Below are 20,017 nucleotides of genomic sequence, written 5' to 3' on the forward strand. Positions count from 1 at the left end.
ATGATGACTTTGTGATGAGCTATTGCAGAACTCACATGGATTTTTCAAGACTTGATGGCCTCTGAGCACAGAAAAGCCTGTCAGCAGCTGAAAGGGCTTTGAAGAGTTGTGCGTTAGGCTGATACAGAAGAGGATGTGAGAAATGGTGACTCTTTCCTTGGGGCAGAGAAGGGGATGCTGCCACTCTTATTTACTTCATACCTGTGAGATTAAGGCAAATACAATTCTTGGTGGGAGTCTATTCTGCCATAGGAGTGACATCATCCTTGAGAAGAGCTGCCTTGGCAGCTGAAAACATATTTAAGGAAGGGAACTCTCCAGAGGATGCCCTGTTCTGTGTAGGGCACTGACACGGTCACCTTACTTCTCTTTGTCCATTACTGGGTTGTCTGGAGGGAACTTTTTGTCAGTTGGTCTCAGACAGAATTAGGGGAAACATAATGAGATCCAATTAATAAAGAACAAAATAATGGGATATAATTAATATCAGTCAGGAAGGACTTAAGGAAAATGGGTCTTGTCAGACATTTTTTTTCATTGAGTTTTAGTAGAAGCAGGTATCTGGGTAAATGTGGTAAGTATTGTCAGGGTTTTGTCCTAGAACAACATGACCCTAAAAAATACGATAGTGACAAACAGATTAAAAACTTAACATTTCATAGAGCAGTTGTTAAGGAAAAGCCTCAAAGGGAGGAGGATCTTTTGAAGGCCTGGTGCTATTCAGCATTTTCATTTGACTTGGAACAAGTATGAGTTTAAGCCTCACTAAGTTCACAGGTAATAGGCACGTTAGAAAGGCAGTAAATAGTATTGAGAGTGCAAAAGTTGTATATAACTGTTGGGACTTTTTTCTCTCTCTCCAAGTATAATGTGTTTTCTTGCATATTTCTCAATATAATCTTCTACAAGGTTGTACCAGCAGGACAGACAGGGACTGCACAGTGACCTGGTAAGGTGCAGTGCTGAACTAAGAGCTTACTGCGGTCTTGGGAGATGCAACCAAAAGCTGTGAAGATGAGAGTACAAGCTGATTTTTACCTCTGCATGTGTAGAGGTAAAACGCAGTCTCCAGTTCTCCCATGTGCATTCTCAAAAGTGCATTTAAAACCTGTGAAGGTCATTAAAAAGATTCAAGGGCAGGATTAAAAAATGCCAGAGCATGAGGAACATAAAGAGCTCAGTCTGTTTAACTTGTCAGAAAAGATTGAGAGGTGACTCGATTCTACACTGCAGAAGAGTTTTTATAGCGAGAACACAAAGCAGCCCTCACACTAGAGAAGGACATTAAAAACCTGATGGGTGAAAGCTGAAACCAGGCAAAGTTAAGTCACATCTCTAAATGTCAGGTAGTAAAATAAACTGCATGGGCAAATGGCAGATACTTCATCTCTTGGTATCTTCAAATCCACAGTAGATGGCTTTTAGAAGATATTCTTAGGCCAAATGTAAATTGTTTGGCTGAACAGAGCAAAATCTAAGCGCCTGTCAGCAGAGAACTTGGCAAAGTGTCTGCTGGTTCCTTCTGGTTCTTGGCGTCTGTGAGGTGATGTGTATCTTCATCCTGGATATTTGAGCAAAAAATGTCATCTTCCCAAGGTCATCCTGAAGCAGAACCACTCTTCAGCTGCATGCTGCACTGCAGGCCTGACCTGCTGCTTAACCTTTGCCATTTACTGCTTAACTGGAAAAGGTGCAGGGAATAAATCTGGAGACATGCAGAAAACGTCAATCAACTCTTACTTATTCCAGGTACTGCTAGAATTAAGGCAAATTTTTTTACCACAACACCCACATAGGTGCGTATCATTTACCTTCTTAATATGCAAAGGTGTTGAAACACAATATTTCAGGTAAGGGAGAAGGTACAACCCTTATGCCATGCTCAACACTGACCGGAAAAGGTTGCTAGTGGGTAACTGTGAAGTGTTTTCACTCTGCAGATGAGCAGTGCAGCTTTGTCCACATTTAGTTCCTTTGTGTACTGATCCTTTCCAGGTGTACTGCTACTGATCTGTCCTTCCCACTGAAAGGGTGAAAACACTGTGTTTTTATTGCATGCTGATTACAGGTAAAATTTAACCAAAGGGTTTATATGAATAGTTTAGGAACCTGTGTTGCATTTCTGATGGCGTCAGTGGTGCTTGTGCTGATCTCTTACCCTCTTTTAGTCTCCAATCTGGCCGCAGTGGTTGGGAGCTTGTCTTTTTGGCAAAACATGCCACTCCCCTCCTGTTCAAGGGAAACTTCTGGCAAAAAGAGACTGGAGGGGAAAAAGGCTGGTGAAACCTTTCTCCAGAATAATGGGAGATGGTTTCTGAGATGCAAGAATTGCTGTGCATCTCTGTCTGGAAGGCGAGGGAGGAACAAAGGATTCCTGTCATCTCTTCCTGTCGTCATCTTTTTCAGAGTTTCTCCATTATTTTTTAATGAGAATATCCATGTCATAGCTGTAAAAGCAATGAGAAATACTAGAAAAGCACCCACTCATAGAAACCCAGCAGTGCAAAGCTGTGCATGGGGTGTTACAGCTGATAGTGCCCTGTGCCAGCTGAATCATCTCCAGTGCAGGACTCTGACGCTGCCCATTGTCTGTGGTGCTGCCTTTCCTTGTCTTTGGGGCCTCCTGCTTTATGTCCTTACCTTTGTCTCAGGAGATGGCCAGTAGAAGGCATCAAGTACCTTGGATTGCTCTTAAGCCTTGCTCTGCCCCAGTTCTCTCATTTGTTGCCAGATGTGGATGCAGAGTCTTTTAAGTGTGACTGTCTCATTAGATTGGGGAAATAAGAGATTTTTCTAAACAGATATTGCGTAGTTGGGCAACTGGGCGTTTTTGTTTCCTACATTTATGTCATGTGCTGCTTTGACTCTGTGTGCATACCAAGGCTCTTTTAAGGACTGACCTAAAAGACGTGGAAGGATGAGTATTCTAAGAGTGCAGGCATGAAGGAGGGATAGACATTGATGGATGTAGGTGACGAAAAGATTGTTTGTGGAGCCAAATGTGAGGCAAATTAAATGGACCATAAAAGCTTCCCACAAGTCTGTGGGATGCTCTTTGAAGGGAACCTACAAACCCCTTACAGCAATGAGGCATGTAAACGGTGCGTTCAAGGCAACTGTTTTGCAGTGACTGGGGAAATTGGTAAGGCCATTTCATGAGCTTTGCTTTTGTTGATGCCTGTATTGTTACTCTTGCCTGAAGGTTTGGATTTTGGAAGCACATTAAAAATATGTTTTATGTTTGTGTGACTTCCTGATTTGTACAATGTGCTTCATACATTGCTCTAGGCACACAAACAATACAAACTGTAGTTAATGTTAACCCAGAACATGCATATTCTATCCTTTCAGCCCATGGGAACGTGCGTACACATGCTGCGCCATATGTGGGGACAGCAGCTGGTACAGAGCCCTGGGGCCAACACTTTTACCCAGTTGGAAACCTCATAATACCGAAGGAAAAGGGACTTTATAGCTGTATTTATAACAGAATTTTTGTCTTGCATTTCAGAGTAGGTATAATTTGAGAAATAGAATAGAATAGAAAACATTTCTGATATCTTATTTGTTCACATCAAGATCGAAAGCGAAATGCTCTGGGAGCAATTGTTGGCTGCCTTTTCTTCCCTTTTGTTCCTAGATGGGGATGGTCGAACATCTAAAGAAAAGTATTTTAAGTCAAGCAGCTTGCTACACAAATAAGAACATTCTGTGTGGATTAGACAAGCTCTTACAGATATCCTCATACTTCCAAAGCTGTTGGGAAAGAATTGTTTCTTTAACATTTGGGGATTCCAAGTTCTCTAGATTCTGTAGCTGGATCATTTCTTCTCCAGGGGTGGTAGTCAAAAAGCTGGTGGGTTTCTGAGAGCACTGTGGGTCAGAGGTTTTGTTGCCTGAATCCAAGTTAATGGGGAGACATCTTTAAAGGATGTAGATAATTCTTCTTCGTTCAGAAAACTTGTAGCAGATGTGTTTCAGGATGAATGCTGTATGTGGGATGGAATCTGGAGCTTCCGAACACCAGCTAAAGCAATTAATAGTGATGGTATTCATTACATATTCATTACATAACATGGTTTGTTCTGAGAAACAGACTGCTTGAGGTGGAGGATGAAAATAGCAGCTGTTAATTTCAGAGGGCTGAGCCTCTGAAGACTGTACCCAGGAGGAACCAGAACCTCCTGAATTCCCTGTGCGCTGTGGCTGAGGGCAAGTACGGAGGGGAATAGTCCTCTCCAGGGTTTTCCACTGCTGGTGCCTTTCCAGGTGCCATCAGGGAACATTTTGACCATGCTCAACCATTCCCCTATAGCCCATCTTGGAGGGCTCCTGCCTTCCCACTACCTCTGGTGCTGCCTCGCCTTATTCTTTCCTCTGCTCTCTTGATGCTCACGAGAACTTGCCGCTCTTTACTGCTCTGCACAGTCTGAGCAGCAACATGGGATGTAGAAAATGTTTTGAGGTATGGTCAGGCTGTATGCCTTGGCTATGCCCATGGTTACTGCTATTCCCAGGCTGGGTAGCTCCATGTACAGCCTTTGTGCCTTCATGCACCAGCACTCAGTGCATAATTCATTGGTACAAATGGTTTGAGTAGGTAGGGCACTGTGTAAGTTTTGAGTATCTGCTTGCCACTGCAAAAGGCTCTGGGAGCAATAGCTAACTGCCTTTTCTCCCCTTTTGTTCCTAGATGGGGATGGTCGAAGACTCAAAGGAGCCATCCAGAGGAGCACAGAAACTGGGCTGGCTGTTGAAATGCCCAGCCGGACCGTCCGTCAAGCCAGCCATGAGTCCATTGAGGACAGCATGAATAGCTATGGATCGGAGGGAAAGTAAGTCATGGAAAGGGAGCTGAGTAATCACTTGTGGGATGCACTGTTCCTGTTATACCTATTAATTTTCCTCCAGCATGATAGATGATGTGTTTTTCTGACTTGCCTATGCTGCAGGTGTACTGCCCATTCAATTAGAGCAGGTCTTTCTGCTTGCGTAGCTGGCATATGCTTTAGCTGTTTATATACTTTTTTTTAGTGTCCTCATTATTCTGAGCTGAAGCAGATACCCATTACTTTTAACTGCTTTGCCTTTAGAAGAATAACTCAGGATGAATAGCTGAGACTCATTACTGGTAATAAGTTATAAACCAATAGTTTTTAATATCTCACAGTAATTGTCCATCTACCCTGTGTCAACATAGCCTTTTGGTTTGGGGGGGAATGGGTGCCAAGGTGATGAGAAGGATGCAAGTAGGAAAATTACCATTTTGATATCAAAATATATATATAGAAGCCTATGTATACTTTTGGTAATAAACCTTTTGTTTCATCTCAGTGTTGTAAAATAATGTATTTGGAAAAGGCTTTTGATCCTGTGAAAAGTTCTAATTCACTTTGTTGCATTGAGGTTTTATGCAAAGGAGGGGATCCTTAGGCCAGAACTTTGGGGTCTGACTTGTCACCAATTCTGGTTTTTATATTTCCATTACTTGCAACCATTTCTGGAGATTATAATAATTTTATTAAGATGACCATTCATGGGACTCTTTGGAGGCAAAACCCCTTCAGTATTTAAAAAAGGAGATAATATATCCTACCAGATTCTGTGCTTCTAGGTATAAGGCCAGAATGTTTGTACTTAAAATGTGCTCTGTTTAAGCCAAATACCACACTTGGCATTGTTCTGTACACTCTCTCTAGTCTTTTGTGATATTCCAAGTACACTGTACTGCTAAAATGCTGAGATAGTCCAAAGATGCTCTCAATTAATGTGATTCTGGTGTTAAATAAGTAACAGGCTGTAAATTAAGAGAGACTTTCTTTAGCTTTGGAAGTAGGCTAATCCTGAAAAGGCATCATAGATCTGTGCTGAAGGTTGGAAATAGTAATGAGGCACAGGCGGCGATAGCAGTCTTGTCACTCCAAAGCTGTGATGTACCTTATCTTTTCCATGAGCTGCTGTCTCCAGGGAAATATTCCTGCTACACCAGCACAGTCCTGTGGCTTGGAGTTCTGCCTCTGCTACGAGATGGAGAGGATTAGCGATTAAGTTCAGTCCCTCGGCAATACAGGGCAAGAATCTGCTTTCATGCAGAGTAGAATTCCTTCCTTTTTGTATTTACATAGCTTACCCTCTTGGGAAGGGATATAATTCTCTGAAAGGTCTGTCATTGTCTTATCATTGCATACAGTGGCTGCTTTCATTGGGCTTTCCTAGAAAGAGAGTATTTCTGCCAACAAAATACTGCACCTTTACAAGTGCTGTTTTACCCTGAGGGCAGGCGGCGTGTAGCTATCAGCTCAACTAAGAAAGGAAAATCCTGTCTTGCAATCCAAATGTCTGTATTAGAACAAGTCTAACGTTTGGTATTCCAACCTCGAATGCTGCTGGAACATCTTTGCCAGCCCCTCTGCCAGGGATGGGATGGTTTCTGCTCTTACTTCTCTGAAAAGTGTGATTAAGTGGTTCCTGGACACTTTATTCCTAGGTGGCAGAATTGATCTCTTCTGGAAAACCGATGGGAATCGCAGTTATCAGTCTTGAGCCATAAGTGATAAGCAAAAAGGGCTGAGAGTACAAAGAGCTGAGAAGGCTCTTTTCTCTTGAAACGTGGTGGGAGGGGAGTTTCTTTGCTTTCTTTTTCTGCAGCAAAGAAAGGAATTGTTTGGGGAATAGCTTTGAGGGATAGAGGATAGAAATGTATTCTTCTAAATCAGATTCCTCTTGACCTCTCTCATTTATTGTAGCTCTGTTCCTAGGGAGGCAAAATGAAGATTCATACGACTGTTAGCTGTGGCAAGTTTATTTTCTTTCTAATGCTGGGTTTCTGACTGCTGCAGATACCCCTTAGGTCAGAGACAGTTTTCACCAGTGACTGTCAGAAACCCAGTTTTCAGCAAGACAAAAGCCCTAGTTCTTCCTGCCCGTGCATTTCTTCAGTGTACTCACACAGGGAAGAAAATGTATTCGAAGCCTCATCTTCCAAGAGGGCTTGTTTCTCAATGTCTCAATGTTCGTATGTTTTCATAATCCTTTTCAATTTAAGGACTAAAAGGACAACTTCCAAAGGTGGCACACTGACACGATCAAAGATTTGGTGAAACTTTGTTGCAGAATGCCTGAGTACCTGCTCTCAGTAATACAAACATGCTTTTAAAAAGTGATGCTTTCATGTTTGTTGCTACAGCTGCTCTGTGCCGGTGCAAAGTACCGCACTCAGAGAATGTTTTGTAGTGTGTGATTTTGAGGAATGCTGCTTTTCATGTGAATACCACCAGAGTGCATGAAATCCAGGTGTTTTTTTCTTCTTTTTATGGGGAAGCTTATTATATAGGGATATACTTCTCAGATATGCTAGGCCCTCCTTCAACAAAATGCAGCCTTTAGGTTTTCACCTGAAGATGAAGTGCCCTGGAGATTAGCTGGTCTAAAAGGTGTGTCTCCCAGAATGAATACAATAAAACTCAATGTGAGAATTTATAGAAGGGAAAGGCTGTATTTATGCTAAACACAACTGTTCCCAGTCATTCACGCTTCTAGGTGTCACTCGCTTGTTCTCTTGCTGCCCCATGTAGTGCTGTGGCCAGGCTTGGTTGTGTGCTGCAGGGAGGACCAGAGGCCCCATCTGTCAAGCCCTACTATGTCTTCTGAGTTGTTCTTTGCAGCAGACAGGCTCTTCAACTGGTTGTTGGTTGGTTGTTTTGGGCTGTTTTTACATTTTCTAGGACTGCCTGTTATTGTGAAGTGATCTTTCGCCTTGGGGTCTTGCTCTTTTTGATCTCCATAGATCTTGAGCAGTACCATTATCTTTTTGTTTCCTTGTTTGGGGGATCTTTATGGCTACAGCCTGCCTTCAGATAGGCTATGGAAGTGATATGCTCTCTGACCTTGTTCTCCCCCTGTTGTTGGAGGACAAGTCTGCTGCTGCTAGGTTGGTTGTTCCACACACATGGATGTTTCCATTCATAATCCACCCAGATCAATCTTAGCACCGGTTACAGATCTCTACAGCAGTGAGGGTTTTCTTTTATGTATGTACTTAAAAAATCTGCATGGGAGGACAGTTACCCAAGTGCCTACCAGTCTCAGGACAGCAAAAATACTGCAAGGATAAAATTCTGAATATAGGCATAACTTGCCAACAAACCCCTGAGACTCAGCAGAGATCTCCAGCTCCATCCTGGCTATTGCATGACCTGTGTCTTGTTTTGGCTGGGTTTCGCTGCAGCTGCACGAGGCTGTAGCACATTCAGAAAGCAATAGATTCTGGACTTGTGTATAACTTACTCTTGCCAACCTCTTTTCTTTGTGAAAATGGAGCAGAAGACAAAAATGGACTTTGAACAAAAGACTGCTAGCTGCCATAGGGCTTAGTAAGTGGTACTCCTCGGCTTCTTTGTTCTCCCTGGCTACTGCAGAGATAATTAAGTTACAGAGAGCTAAGGTGATTTTTGCCTTAGAAAAGCACAGCAGGTGATGACTAGCAAAGATTTAAGGGATTGTTCTTATATTATCTGAGTCTGCCTATCCACCAAGAAGCATCTTCTTGTTAGCCATATCATTTCTGCCATCGTGAGGGCAGCATCAGCCTGAACCCACCACTGCGAGGAGGGCAGGAGCAGAACTCAGCTTGGCACGTGTACTGCTGGCACGAGCACCTCGCGCCTCTTGGCTTTGTTCTGCCTTGTGCTGTTCCTGCAGGCTACAGCGTGTACCAGTTCTCCCATCTGTGCACACAGGGCTGATGTGAACCAGTGCTGGGACTTGGGCAGGTAGCTCTCCCAGCCTTTCTCTGCTTCACTATGGAGCAATAACTGAAAGAAAGCTGGAGAAAATATTGGCTTAGCTTGTGACCATGTGGCCATGTGAAAATTCACTTTCCTTCGCCAAAAATTATCCATCAACAATTGAGAATTACCAAAAGAACTGATTCTTAAACACACCATTCAAAAGATCTGTGTTGTAGCTACTCACTGAACGCCTCTTTTTTGGTATCCAAAGCCAAAGGACTTCTAGACTCTTTCATAGCAAATTGTCTTTAGGGCTCTCCTTTTAGAATCATAGTCCTTTTAAAAAATGTAATGAAATGTGTTATTAGTACAGTTCAGGCCATAAGGAGCCTTTTGAGATGGAAGCTGGAAAGGACGTAGGGATTGCTTCTGTAATACACCAAGAAATTAGTCAACCTGTTCAGCAACAGCACATCCTCTTGTGCTTTTAGGCTTGACCAGCACCGCTCGGAAAGGATGCGACCTTGAGAGCTGTAGTTACAGCAGTAAATAGAGTGAATCCCACCTTCAGCAGCCTCTTGGGAAGAGGCAGAATAGCTCCCTGAAGGCAGATAGCTGTTTTTTATTCAGTATGTCTGAGATGAGTAGTGATTGCTAAATATGGAGCCAGCCTGATAAGGTGGGGAAGGGAGTGGGGGAGGTCTTTGTACATAATTGACTGCATAGTTTTTATAGCACTGTTTAGGTGGCAGAATTCATACAGCAGAAGGAATGGGATACAGCAGTGGAGTACAATGTGTTACAGCACATAAGACAGCACATCACAGTGCTAAAAATGTTGTGGAAAGTGGAGTGGTCAGGAGAGAAGCAGCTGGTTGAGCAGCAGAGGTGAGGTATTGCCTGTTTGTGCGGGGGGTGGGGGAAGAAGGGAGGTTAGGCTGGGTTTGGGTCCTGCAGGGATAGATGCTCATAGAAAACCTTCCCAGCCAAAACGAAGGCTCATGCAGCATTCACATCATCTTTGACAGGGTGAGGGGCTGTGTGTGCCTGACAGTGCAGGTAGATGTGTGCTGCATTAATAATACCTCATGTGCGCCATAAATATTTTAGATAAGAGCAGTAGACATTAAATTAACCAGTTCTGCCTTCCTCCTTAGCTAATAGATACCTACTTGGTTTCTGCCTGTAAGATGCGATTTAAAAGACCTTAACATGCAATATGGATGAGTGTGATTGTTACACAGTACATTACTGCTTCCTGAAATTGGAGTTCTGATGGGATTTTTTTATCCTCAGATAAAAAAATCTGTCAAATATGTTATCAGTCTCAGAGGAGATTTTCTCCCTCCCCTTTTCTTCTGGATGAAGGAACTTTGTGTTGCTGCCCCTGGTTTTTAAAGACAGAGCTGGAGATCTTAGCTATGCATTAGATGTAGGTATATAGCAAATTTGTTAGTTGAGCTGTGCAGGTCAGTGAGGTTCAGTTGCATGGCTGTGTTTAGGCAACTTGCTTATTAATTGAGACATTTTGCCCTAAGATAACAGAAAAAAAAAAAGTCTTTTAGGAAATATTTATGACAACAGAACAATAATTTCTGATCGCTGGGCTCAGACACATCCCATGTACATACTAGACACGGTGGAACACTTCTTTGAGGGTGTGTGTCACTTCTAAGGACTTTCGAGTTGATGGTGAATGGGTGGCTGTGTGGATAGTGTGAATAAATCCATGAAAAGCACAAGGCAAAATGTTACCTTCTGAAAATAGCTGTTCTCTGGGGGTGCCAGGGGGTGGCTGTGTTGAAGCTGTCTGGCTTCACCACTATCCCGCCTGGCTGAACCCACTGCAGCAGAGCAGTGCTGTTCTGCAGAGGTCAGGGTGTGCAAGTGTAGTAGAGGCAGTGATGGGGGTTTGGTCCAAGGGGAGGACACAAAGGCTTCTCATAATAACCCTCCTCTGGACTGAGCTTCTCGACAAAAAGTTGTTAAACCCAGCCTGTGAATGGAGCAGATTAATACCTCACTCTGCATTTCTTCTCCACAGACCTAGCAGCCAGTGTGTGGCCGCTACAAGTTGGTACAGTCGAGACCAGTCCCAAAGTCTTGTAAGACAGAAGTAAAAAGCACTGTATCAAGGGCAAAAGAAAGGAAATAGGCTGCTCTGTGCTTCGAACTGGTAACTCACAGTGGTGTTGAGGACTGATGTGCAAAGTGGAGGGACTATAAGATTTGGAAGGAAAGAGTAAAGCAAAGCAGAGGAATAAATTCTCCAGGGAAGGATTATAAGAACAGGTTAGACAAGCAGCTGTCACAAATGATGTAAATAAGGCTGCTCTGGCCTTGGGACCGGGGTGTGGACTGGGTGACCTGTGGAGATGTTGCCTTACCATATTTCCTGTGAGTTTTGCAAGGTTTTGACAAGCCGACACTTGCAGAAGCATAGTGGTATATACCTGACATACAGATCCCAGAAGTAATTTAAAAATAGATTTAGAAAAGAGGTCAGACAAACTCTGCATGGACAGAAAAAGAAATTAATGATACATTTTCCCTAAATGTGTCTGTGCTCTTACATGCTCTGCATGCTAATGTGCAGTGAATGGCGGGTAAGCTGAGCCACGTATGCGGTATGAGAGGGATCAGCATAGGAGCTCTGACTGTTCTTTATACCATTTTGCATTGAAATCAGCATTGTCCATTTAGGCATTCAAATCCTCATCGATTTACAGGCAAACTTTGAAAAGCTAGTTCTCCATCTGAATATATATGAAAAGCAGCAGCAATCGTGCTGTGAGAAGGAAGCAACTGCATGATGCTTTGTATGTGAAGAGGGAGGGCACAGATCTTTGCGACGGGTACATCAGAAAATGCTGCTACCTGGAAAGAGCAGAGAAGCAATCAGCTGGCAAAGAGCCTTTAAGTCACTCTTAAATTACACTACAGAGGACAGATTTCATCTGCCCTGACCTACAGCGTGCAAAGCAGGAGCAGTCTTCAGAGACTGCTGCACCGATTTCCGAAGTAATCAGGATTATGAATGTTGTGTTTAAAAGAAGAACATCTAGGCAATCTCAGCCCGTTTGAGCACACAGTTCCTGAGATTGATTGAAACACAGATTTTATTCTGCGTATAAACGTGCCGCAAAAGAAGTAGATTGTTTATGCAGCCACCTTTTCCGTAAAGCCGGGAATGGTGACTGGGAACACGTTCTGCAGGCGGATTGCTCCGGGGCATCGCCTGCAGGGCCCGGGGCTGGGCTCAGCCTCCGGCCGATGTCTGCAGGGCCTTGTCTCCCTCTCGCGGGTGTCCACACGACTTGCAGCAGGAGCTGTCCCCAGCGCCCCGCGGTGTGTCCAGTCGGCGATGCTTCGCCATGGCCTGGAGGTGTCTGTGCTGCTGGGCCGGGGACAGCTTGGGCTTAGAAATGACAGCTTTATCCATGTGTGCCAAATGGGGTTTGCAGCCTTGGAGTGGAGCTGGTACCTGTGCAGACAAAATTGATGTTCCTGTGGATTTCTGCTGATGCTGCACCGCACTGTTGAGGTCTCAGAGACCCCTGGATCAGTTGTATCCAGAGTGTTGTCCTGCTGCTATCCCTGCTCTGCCTCCTTATGCACAGCCTAGGGCTGGTGTTTGCAGGTCCTCCAGCAAAATGTCCTTCATTTGTCCTTGACACCTGGAGCCATCATCAGCCTCCTTGTGCTTTCAGGTCAATAACAGACTAATATTTGACTTGCAAACACTTTCACAGCAAAACCTGTAATCTTTAACTTCGTTAAAATTGTTCTCATTTTGCCATCGCAAAGCAGAGCCAGTGAATCATGATTAGTGAAAGCATAAGGCCAGGCAAGAGATAATTAATTTCTCTTTCCTATTCAGAAGGCTGCACTGCTCTCACTCAGTGGAGGATTTGTGCCCTTTAGACAAAAGGCTGACAAGTGTCACTTCTTAATCTTCTCTGTGTGCGGCTGTTTGTCAGGACGAGATGGTCTTGCTGCATCCCTGGTCCCCAGAGCACTGCTGGTTATGACAGTTGCTATTTGCAAGTCAGCTGCAAAATGCTCCCTCTTTATTCCTCCAGCTATTTTTAGCACTGCTTTTTGGATTGCAGTAAAACAAAAGACATCTCATATTGGTGATAACCAGGTTGTAGTGATTTCTGCCCTTAAGGGAGAAGCATATTTGGTGATGGGAGGAGAAGGGCTTTCCAGTGCATGTGAAACCCATCTGCTGGCTGTCACCCATAGCAGAGCCACCTCTGTCACCTGCAGCAGATCATTTTGGGAGCACGTCTCCCTGCCAGCACATCCAGCATGTGGTGGTTCAGCAGGATAGCTGGAAGCAGGTGAGAAGCAGCTTGGTTTCTTCAGAGGTTAGGCAGGAAAAGTGCTGAGCGTGCAGCAGAGTGGCAGGGGAGGGAGCACCAGGGCTGTGCTTAAAGAGCTGAAAAGAATACACAGTGGTCCTTGGAGCTCTCTTCCTCCCTGTTTCAGCTGCAAGAGAAGCAAGTGAGTGAATGGGAAGGTCTATCCCACCGATCTCATAATCGCACCCAAAGCAGCCCCCTCACCGCAGCATCCCAGCTTCTCGCTGAGCATTTGACAGACAGAGCTTGCTGAGCTGGATATGAGCATCCTAAATTTACTTGATGCAGCTAAATGGTGCCTGCTGGTTTTAATTTACATTCATGCTAAATTTCTGCAGTTTTATTTTCCCCTCCCTTCTCCTCTCAAGGGAGAAGCAATGGCTTTCTTGGAGGTAGCTTATGATTTTTCCAGACAGAAATTGTTTCCATTCCAGGGTTATTGGCAATACCCAAGCATATATCCAGGAATTGGTCAAAGCCAAGGAGCCTGATTTAGAGCTGCTGCTTCTAATGTCTAATAAAGAAGTACTGCAAAAGGTCAGCAACGTTGCAGCCAGTCCCACCAACTAATGGCATAATCTGTTGAAAAATTAATTCCCTTTCCAGTCAAATATAACAACAGCAGGAAACACTGTCTAACCTGTGTCTCATATAGTGCCAGTAAACCTGTTAACTGAGGCTGCTACCCAAACTGCTGGAGTCCTGACCTTGGCCTGTGTTTCTAAGTGGGATTTTGCCATTCCTCTGAAGATCAGCCTCAGTGCTATAAGGCAGCAGCAGCAGCTCAACTGCTGTCCTTGTGAGGGTCCATGCTCATGGCACAGCTTGGTGCCCTTGCATTAGTGTCCTGCCCTCTCATTGCAGTTTGCACTGAGGAGCATTCATCATTTCAAGGTCATCTCAAGCCCTCTGACTTCTGAATCTTGCGTGGAAATAACAGCAGCATTTGCTTTGCTGTAAACACTTCCAGTTGCTGTTGGTTTACCTTTGGCCGAACAGCTCTTGTTCTTGTGCTTTTCAAATGCTGTTTTTCCTGCTATTTTGTTCTGCTTGATATCATTGATGTAGCCTGCACCATGGGCTGCTCCATTAGCAGCCAATTTTCTCCTGAGCTGTCCCAGCTGTTGCAGAGCCTTTGCTAATGGTGTTCCCAAAGGAGGGGTGAGCTGGTGTGTGGAAGCTGGGTGGTTTCTCTCCGTGCACATATCAAGCCCAGACAAACAGTTGGCATCAGCCTTGACAGGATTCTCTCCCCAGCAGGTTTGGGAAATGAATTCCTGTTGCAGGTTTCATTAATTATTGTGTGTATTCAGGGGCCAGAAGGGTGTCTCTCTGCTGTTGTACAGCAAATGGAGTTTCTGTGGGTGATTTTCTCACAGCTTTGTGTCCCACTGCAGTAACATGGATGGACTTCACCCTGGGAGGGGGATTGCTCTGAGACCTGGGTCTATGCTGTGGGCTCCCACAGCACTCATCTTCTCTCAGTCCTGGGCCTCTCCTCCACTGTCCTGGTCCTCAGCATCTTGTTAATGAGGCGAAGCATCTGTTTTGAGCACAGCAGTGAACATTCCCTGAACAGTTGTGAGTTGTCTTACCAGCCTGTTATTTACGTGCTCCTTCAGGTCACATACTCCCCAGGGTAGGAGTGAGACCTGAGCTCAGCCCATTTATCTTCCATGAGTTGAGGAGAGTAAGGAAAACATTTACCTTCTGGCTGATGGTCCATTCATCTCCTGCTGAACCTTCTGTCTTTCCCTGTCAGGTCTCCTTTTTTCTTGAACTATTTTGGGTTCCCTGAGCATGAGTTTTCATCCTTTTTTGACTCTCTTTGGGCAGGTCAATGCGCTGAGCCAGCAGGCTCAAGGAATCTTGCTGGTCCTTGTGTGCACCGGGACACACTTCTTCCTTCCTTGTATGGGCAAATCATGAGCTTGATAAAGGCCGTCTGGCTCTGGGCTCCCTCTTCCCTGCTTTCCCCATCACATGTCCCTGTCCCTACAGATTTATGAGCCCTGGGGACGTCTCTTCCTGTGCACAGTCTGTCCTTGGGAGTCTGACTACAAATTCAGCATCTCTGCCCTGGTCCTGTGCTCAGGATGCTGCTTCCTGGCAAGGGCTATCCATTGGGCTGACAGGAGCAGGGAGCAGAGCATGGCCCTACACTGTCTCTGCCCCCAGGATGGACAGTGGCACTGGGGATGTGCCTTGTGCCTCTGAGGAGTTGGTGGCACTGAAAACTGAGAACAATCTTAATCCTTTTGCATAATTAATGCCAATTGTAACTCCTGCTGTTTCTGTTGTAGCTCAGAATATCCCCTGGAGTGTTTGTGCAAACACTGGATGCAGGGTGAAAAAACACTAAACTGGGAAAAATCCACCCAGTGCAGAGCCTGGCTTCCAGGATGCCAAGACACCCTCCTCCCTTTATCACAAAGGTGACATTTATTAAGAGCTCAAGGGCAGGTTTTTCCATGCTGATGGCTCAGCAGCTCTCTGTGTAGCAGCGATAACCAGGTTTCTCAAAGCGCCAGGTCAGCACAGAGGGGAAGTGCAGTGCTCCATGGAAAACACTGGCCCTTTTATTCAGTGCCCCTGTCACAGTGAGCTGAACCTGTCACTAGGACATGTGTCCTCTTCAGTCCCATAGGTGCTGAGGTATGTGCTGGCTTCCTAATTCCTCCTCTGAATAAATATTGCCATGGGGCTGAGACCAGGTTTGCAAATAACTAATGAAGGCTGAAATCCCGGCCTGAAATTAACACTCTTCAGGCTGAAGAGGCTTTAAAAGTGTGTCTTTTTTTTTAATGTCTTTTAAATGTAATTGGCTTGGCGGGGGGGGAGGCTGGGTGGCCCGGCGGGAATCAATGAATCGTTGTGGCTGACTCAGGCTGTGTAAGAGCCCACCCCACAGGCAGGGTTCCTCTGGCTTCACTTGTATTAAACACACAACCTCCTCATAGCATCCTTTCTAAGAAACGAGTCTGGGGGAGCAGGGAGGTGTATGATGGAGTAATTGTCTCCCTCCAAGGACATTTGGAGAAGTGCAGGAGGTTTGTAATTGTGTTTGACTTCAGTGTGCAGCTTCCCACGGCCAGAGTGAACCCCGATGTAGTAGCATGGATACCCCAGCACGAAGCTCCTGACGCATGTTTCAGCAGCAGTGTTGTGGTTTCGTAAATGCCTGCAGGACAAATATTGGTGTCAAATGGTGATCTCAAACCTCTTCCTTACTATTCACAGCAAGTTTCCCCACAACCTCTGAAACAGCTGCATAAATTAGGGCACAGTGGATAAATCTTGGTTTGTGTCAGTGTGGCACAGGGTTTGACCCTTTTGTGTTGCTTCACTCATGTCCAAGTGCAGTGATCAGCATCTGTAGCTATGCCGTAGACCAGCCTCAAGTGCCTGGTGACTAGATTTGGAGGCTCTGTCTCCCCAGCAGCTTTTGCTTTGCTGCAATGAGTGCAGCAGAGGCATTGCTGGTGTCTGAGGGTGTTGTCCCTTTAGCCTTGCACCAGCATGCAATCCTCATCATGATTGCTTCAGGCCCGGTCATGGAAGCAGGTATGAAAACCATGTAGTGGATGTGATAAATGCTTCTGGTGTTGAGCAGCAGGAAATAGGGTCCTCTGGTCAAGAAGATGCATTGTTCTTTGTGTTTTGTTAAATAGGGAATTGAGTCCCAGGAGCATGGATGCTAGTACCCCTCATCTCGCTTCTAGCTACTGTTCTAGGTGCATTATTTCCTCCCCAGAAATGAGGACTGGGGAGGGACAGCTGCCAAGAGAGATCCAGTAAGCTACGCTAGGAAGCTGCTTGGATTATAGTGCTACCTAGTAGAGGTTTCATGCTTCATATGAGTTTGACTTGGGAGAGATTTTCCTTATAGACAATTGGTTAAACAAGTATTAACTGGCTGGTGACTGCAACCATTACTGGATTGGCTTTTTTTTGTACAAGGAAAGGGATTTTAAATGCATTCCATGAAGCTGAACTGTCTGGAAATCAGTGAATTTTGCAAGGGAGAAAGGCTTCTATAGGTGTAACTCATTTCAAAGATACATTAAATCTCGTTCTTTAGTTACTGGGTTGCTTAAAAATGCAAATTAACCACTTGCCAAAATCAATTTCTTTTGCAGCTTGAATTTCAGTGGAGTCCATCTGGCATCTGCTGGGCAGTTTAGTGACTTCCTGGGCAGCATGGGCCCCGCACAGTTTGTTGGGCGTCAGACCTTGGCCACCACCTCGATGGGTAAGGAACAAAAAGTTATAGGTGGCTTTAATGTAATCTTGAACAGACTGCTCCTACGAGCCACCTAATAACACATCCAGCATCTGCTGATCTGCCACTCTCCCTCTCTGTTTCTCTGTTAAATCAAATAAGCTTGGCTGAAAGGTTTTGCTGATTGCTGCAAATGCAGTGTTAGTAGGAGAGCACCAGCTTTGTGCTTTCTTCCATCAGATCTGAAAGGCATAGACTAGGTAAAACCAGTTACAATCCTAAAAGCGCATCCTGTGCATCTTCATGGGGTTTTTTGCTCTCTAGGGCCCACCAGGCTCTGTAAAGATTTTGTTACAGTCCACCACAATTGCGTCTACCAAAGCAGCCTACAGTTTTAGGTGCTTCCCTATGGGAGAGATGAGAGGCTAGCAGCCACTGAAGGGTGTGAGACTGAGTCACCAAAGCCATGTAGAGGGCTGGCAGTAGAGATTGCTTTTGAAAATGTGGGCTTGAATCACTGTAGAGCTGCTTGAGTGCAATGCAGGAGGAGATCAGGCATTCAGGGCCTGCAGTTTGTTACAGCTCATAGCAGGCATGACATGAAAATTGCTTTTTATAACATTTTAATAACCCACAGATGTATTGTTTTGAAAGTCTTCTGTCTGTTTTGACGTTTTGGTTTAGGGGATGTGGAAATTGGCTTGCAAGAGCGAAACGGGCAGCTAGAAGTGGATATCATTCAGGCTCGAGGACTGACACCAAAACCCGGCTCCAAAACTCTGCCAGGTAGTATGCTTTGACCTCCTCAAGTGATTTGCTGAGCTCCAGCCTCCTGCAATGCTTGTGAATAGGCAGAAGTGTAATTCGGCTTGGCTTCTGCAGGAATAAGCAGTCTGTATGCAGTACTGAAAATAAGGCTGGTTGAGCAGATCTTTTCACTGCTGTAAATGCCTTCTTTAGAAATACCTGAGACATGGCACTGTCTTTTCTAAAGTGAGCATGAAGGTATTTTCCATATTTGACCATCTTTATTTTTTCCAGCTGCTTACATCAAAGCTTACCTGCTAGAGAATGGCGTGTGCATTGCGAAAAAGAAGACAAAAGTGGCTCGCAAATCATTAGACCCTTTGTACAATCAGGTGTTACTGTTTGCTGAGAGCCCCCAGGGCAAAGTATTACAGGTAAGATGAGCAAGTCTCAGGTCTGCCCATCTTTCTCTTCCACCTCTGTTGGAAGATACTAAGTCTGGCAAGGGATCTGGATAATTAATATAGATGAGAAAAAGCCAATGTTTTCATTGAACCAGATGCACTCGATCTGAACAAAACAAATGGAAAGGAAGACCTTTTCTTCATGTTCAAACTGATTGTTGTTTGACACCCTGGCAGTTAACATGAGAACCTGCCAGGAAAAGATTGTTTTTTATTTTCTTAATTCTTTTTTTCCCACCCAGTTAAGAGCTAGGTAGTACCCACCAGGTGCTAAACAGTCTTGCAGGATAGGTTGTCTTCTGTGTTTATACATATTCAGAGCACTCTGCTTTGTCCATCACCCCATCACATACCCTATTTTTTTCTACTTCTGTTTGTTTACTACCATACATACTCTCCCCTACTCAGATTTTCAGTTCTGCACCTGGAGCAAAGAGTGATTTATGTTGTTAATTCATACCTAAATCATTTCCACCCAATAAAGCCTGGCTAAAATCCATGGCTCATACTGATGTAATTAATCCATGAGTTTCTGTTGCTTACCTTCACTGGCATGTAAATTGCCAGCTACCCTGCTGGGTCCTTCTCTTAGTGAACTCTTCCTCAGTTTTGGTGGTTAGAAGCATTATCCTCTGCATTTTGGCTGGAATGAGGTAGGACCTGGCTTGGTCTGCTCTTGCCTTGCATGGGTTTCCTTACCCATTGCCTTATTGCCAGGAAAGACACTTACTCCAAGAGAATAAAATGAGGAGCTTGGCTCTCTGCCAGTGGCCATGCCACCAAACCAGCTTTCTGCAGTGGCTTGCTCCATCTCATGCTGCCCTAGAGTGTTAATTTTCGTCTTTTAATTGACGTTGGTTGTCTCTCCTACCTCATTTTACAGAAAACTGTAATTTTGTGGTTATTTGGAGCCTAGGGAAAGAAGCTGTCAGGATTAGCCAGAAATCACTAGTCACTGTCATAACCCATCGTACTCATCCTCTCCTCTCCAGAACAGGGACTCACTCTGGAGTCAGTCGTCACCTTTGTCTTGAGCCACATAGGGCCACTTGGCCACGTGCAGGCCTCCAGCATGCCTAAGCCCATGACCCTCACTACATCTGTTGTTCCACTCGCTGGTCTCCATCGTGTCGTAAGTGTGATTCAGCTTTCCCTGCTGGTCTGCCAGCTCTTTCATTAGACCTTTCGCTGTGTGTGCAAGCCTGTCTCAGCAGTGTGCTCTGCCCCCCTGCATGCCACCCCATGTGTGCCCCTTGCGTCACTGCTCCTGCTTGCCAGCACTCAGCTCCTGCCCTTTCTCCAGGTGAGTTGCCGGCCTCATCTCCATCTGCCCTGTTTCACGAGCTCCGAGCGCAGAAGCTAAGACGAGCTGTTTTCCTCAAGCTCTTGGCTACTCAAGCTACTGCCCACCTTTTTTTGTTGGATAATTTTCCCAGATCAGGAGCTCTTCCTGCCCTTTTCTCCTGGGCCACCTTTTGTTGTGTCAAA

General features: G+C 45.0%; 1 protein-coding gene across 2 annotated transcripts in view; it reads left to right on the plus strand.

The window, feature by feature from the left end:
• RIMS4 (regulating synaptic membrane exocytosis 4) overlaps positions 1–20,017 on the plus strand; it is a 57,973-nt gene that overhangs the window by 29,077 nt on the left and 8,879 nt on the right. For both annotated transcript variants that reach the window (XM_065691626.1, XM_065691625.1), the window contains exons 2-5: positions 4,694–4,835; positions 17,236–17,348; positions 18,003–18,104; positions 18,360–18,499. In XM_065691626.1, the coding sequence (XP_065547698.1) occupies positions 4,694–4,835; positions 17,236–17,348; positions 18,003–18,104; positions 18,360–18,499 (497 nt within the window). The remainder of the gene's footprint in view (positions 1–4,693; positions 4,836–17,235; positions 17,349–18,002; positions 18,105–18,359; positions 18,500–20,017) is intronic.

This window comes from Lathamus discolor, chromosome 11 (genome assembly GCF_037157495.1).
Source record: "Lathamus discolor isolate bLatDis1 chromosome 11, bLatDis1.hap1, whole genome shotgun sequence".
NCBI lineage: Eukaryota > Metazoa > Chordata > Aves > Psittaciformes > Psittacidae > Lathamus > Lathamus discolor.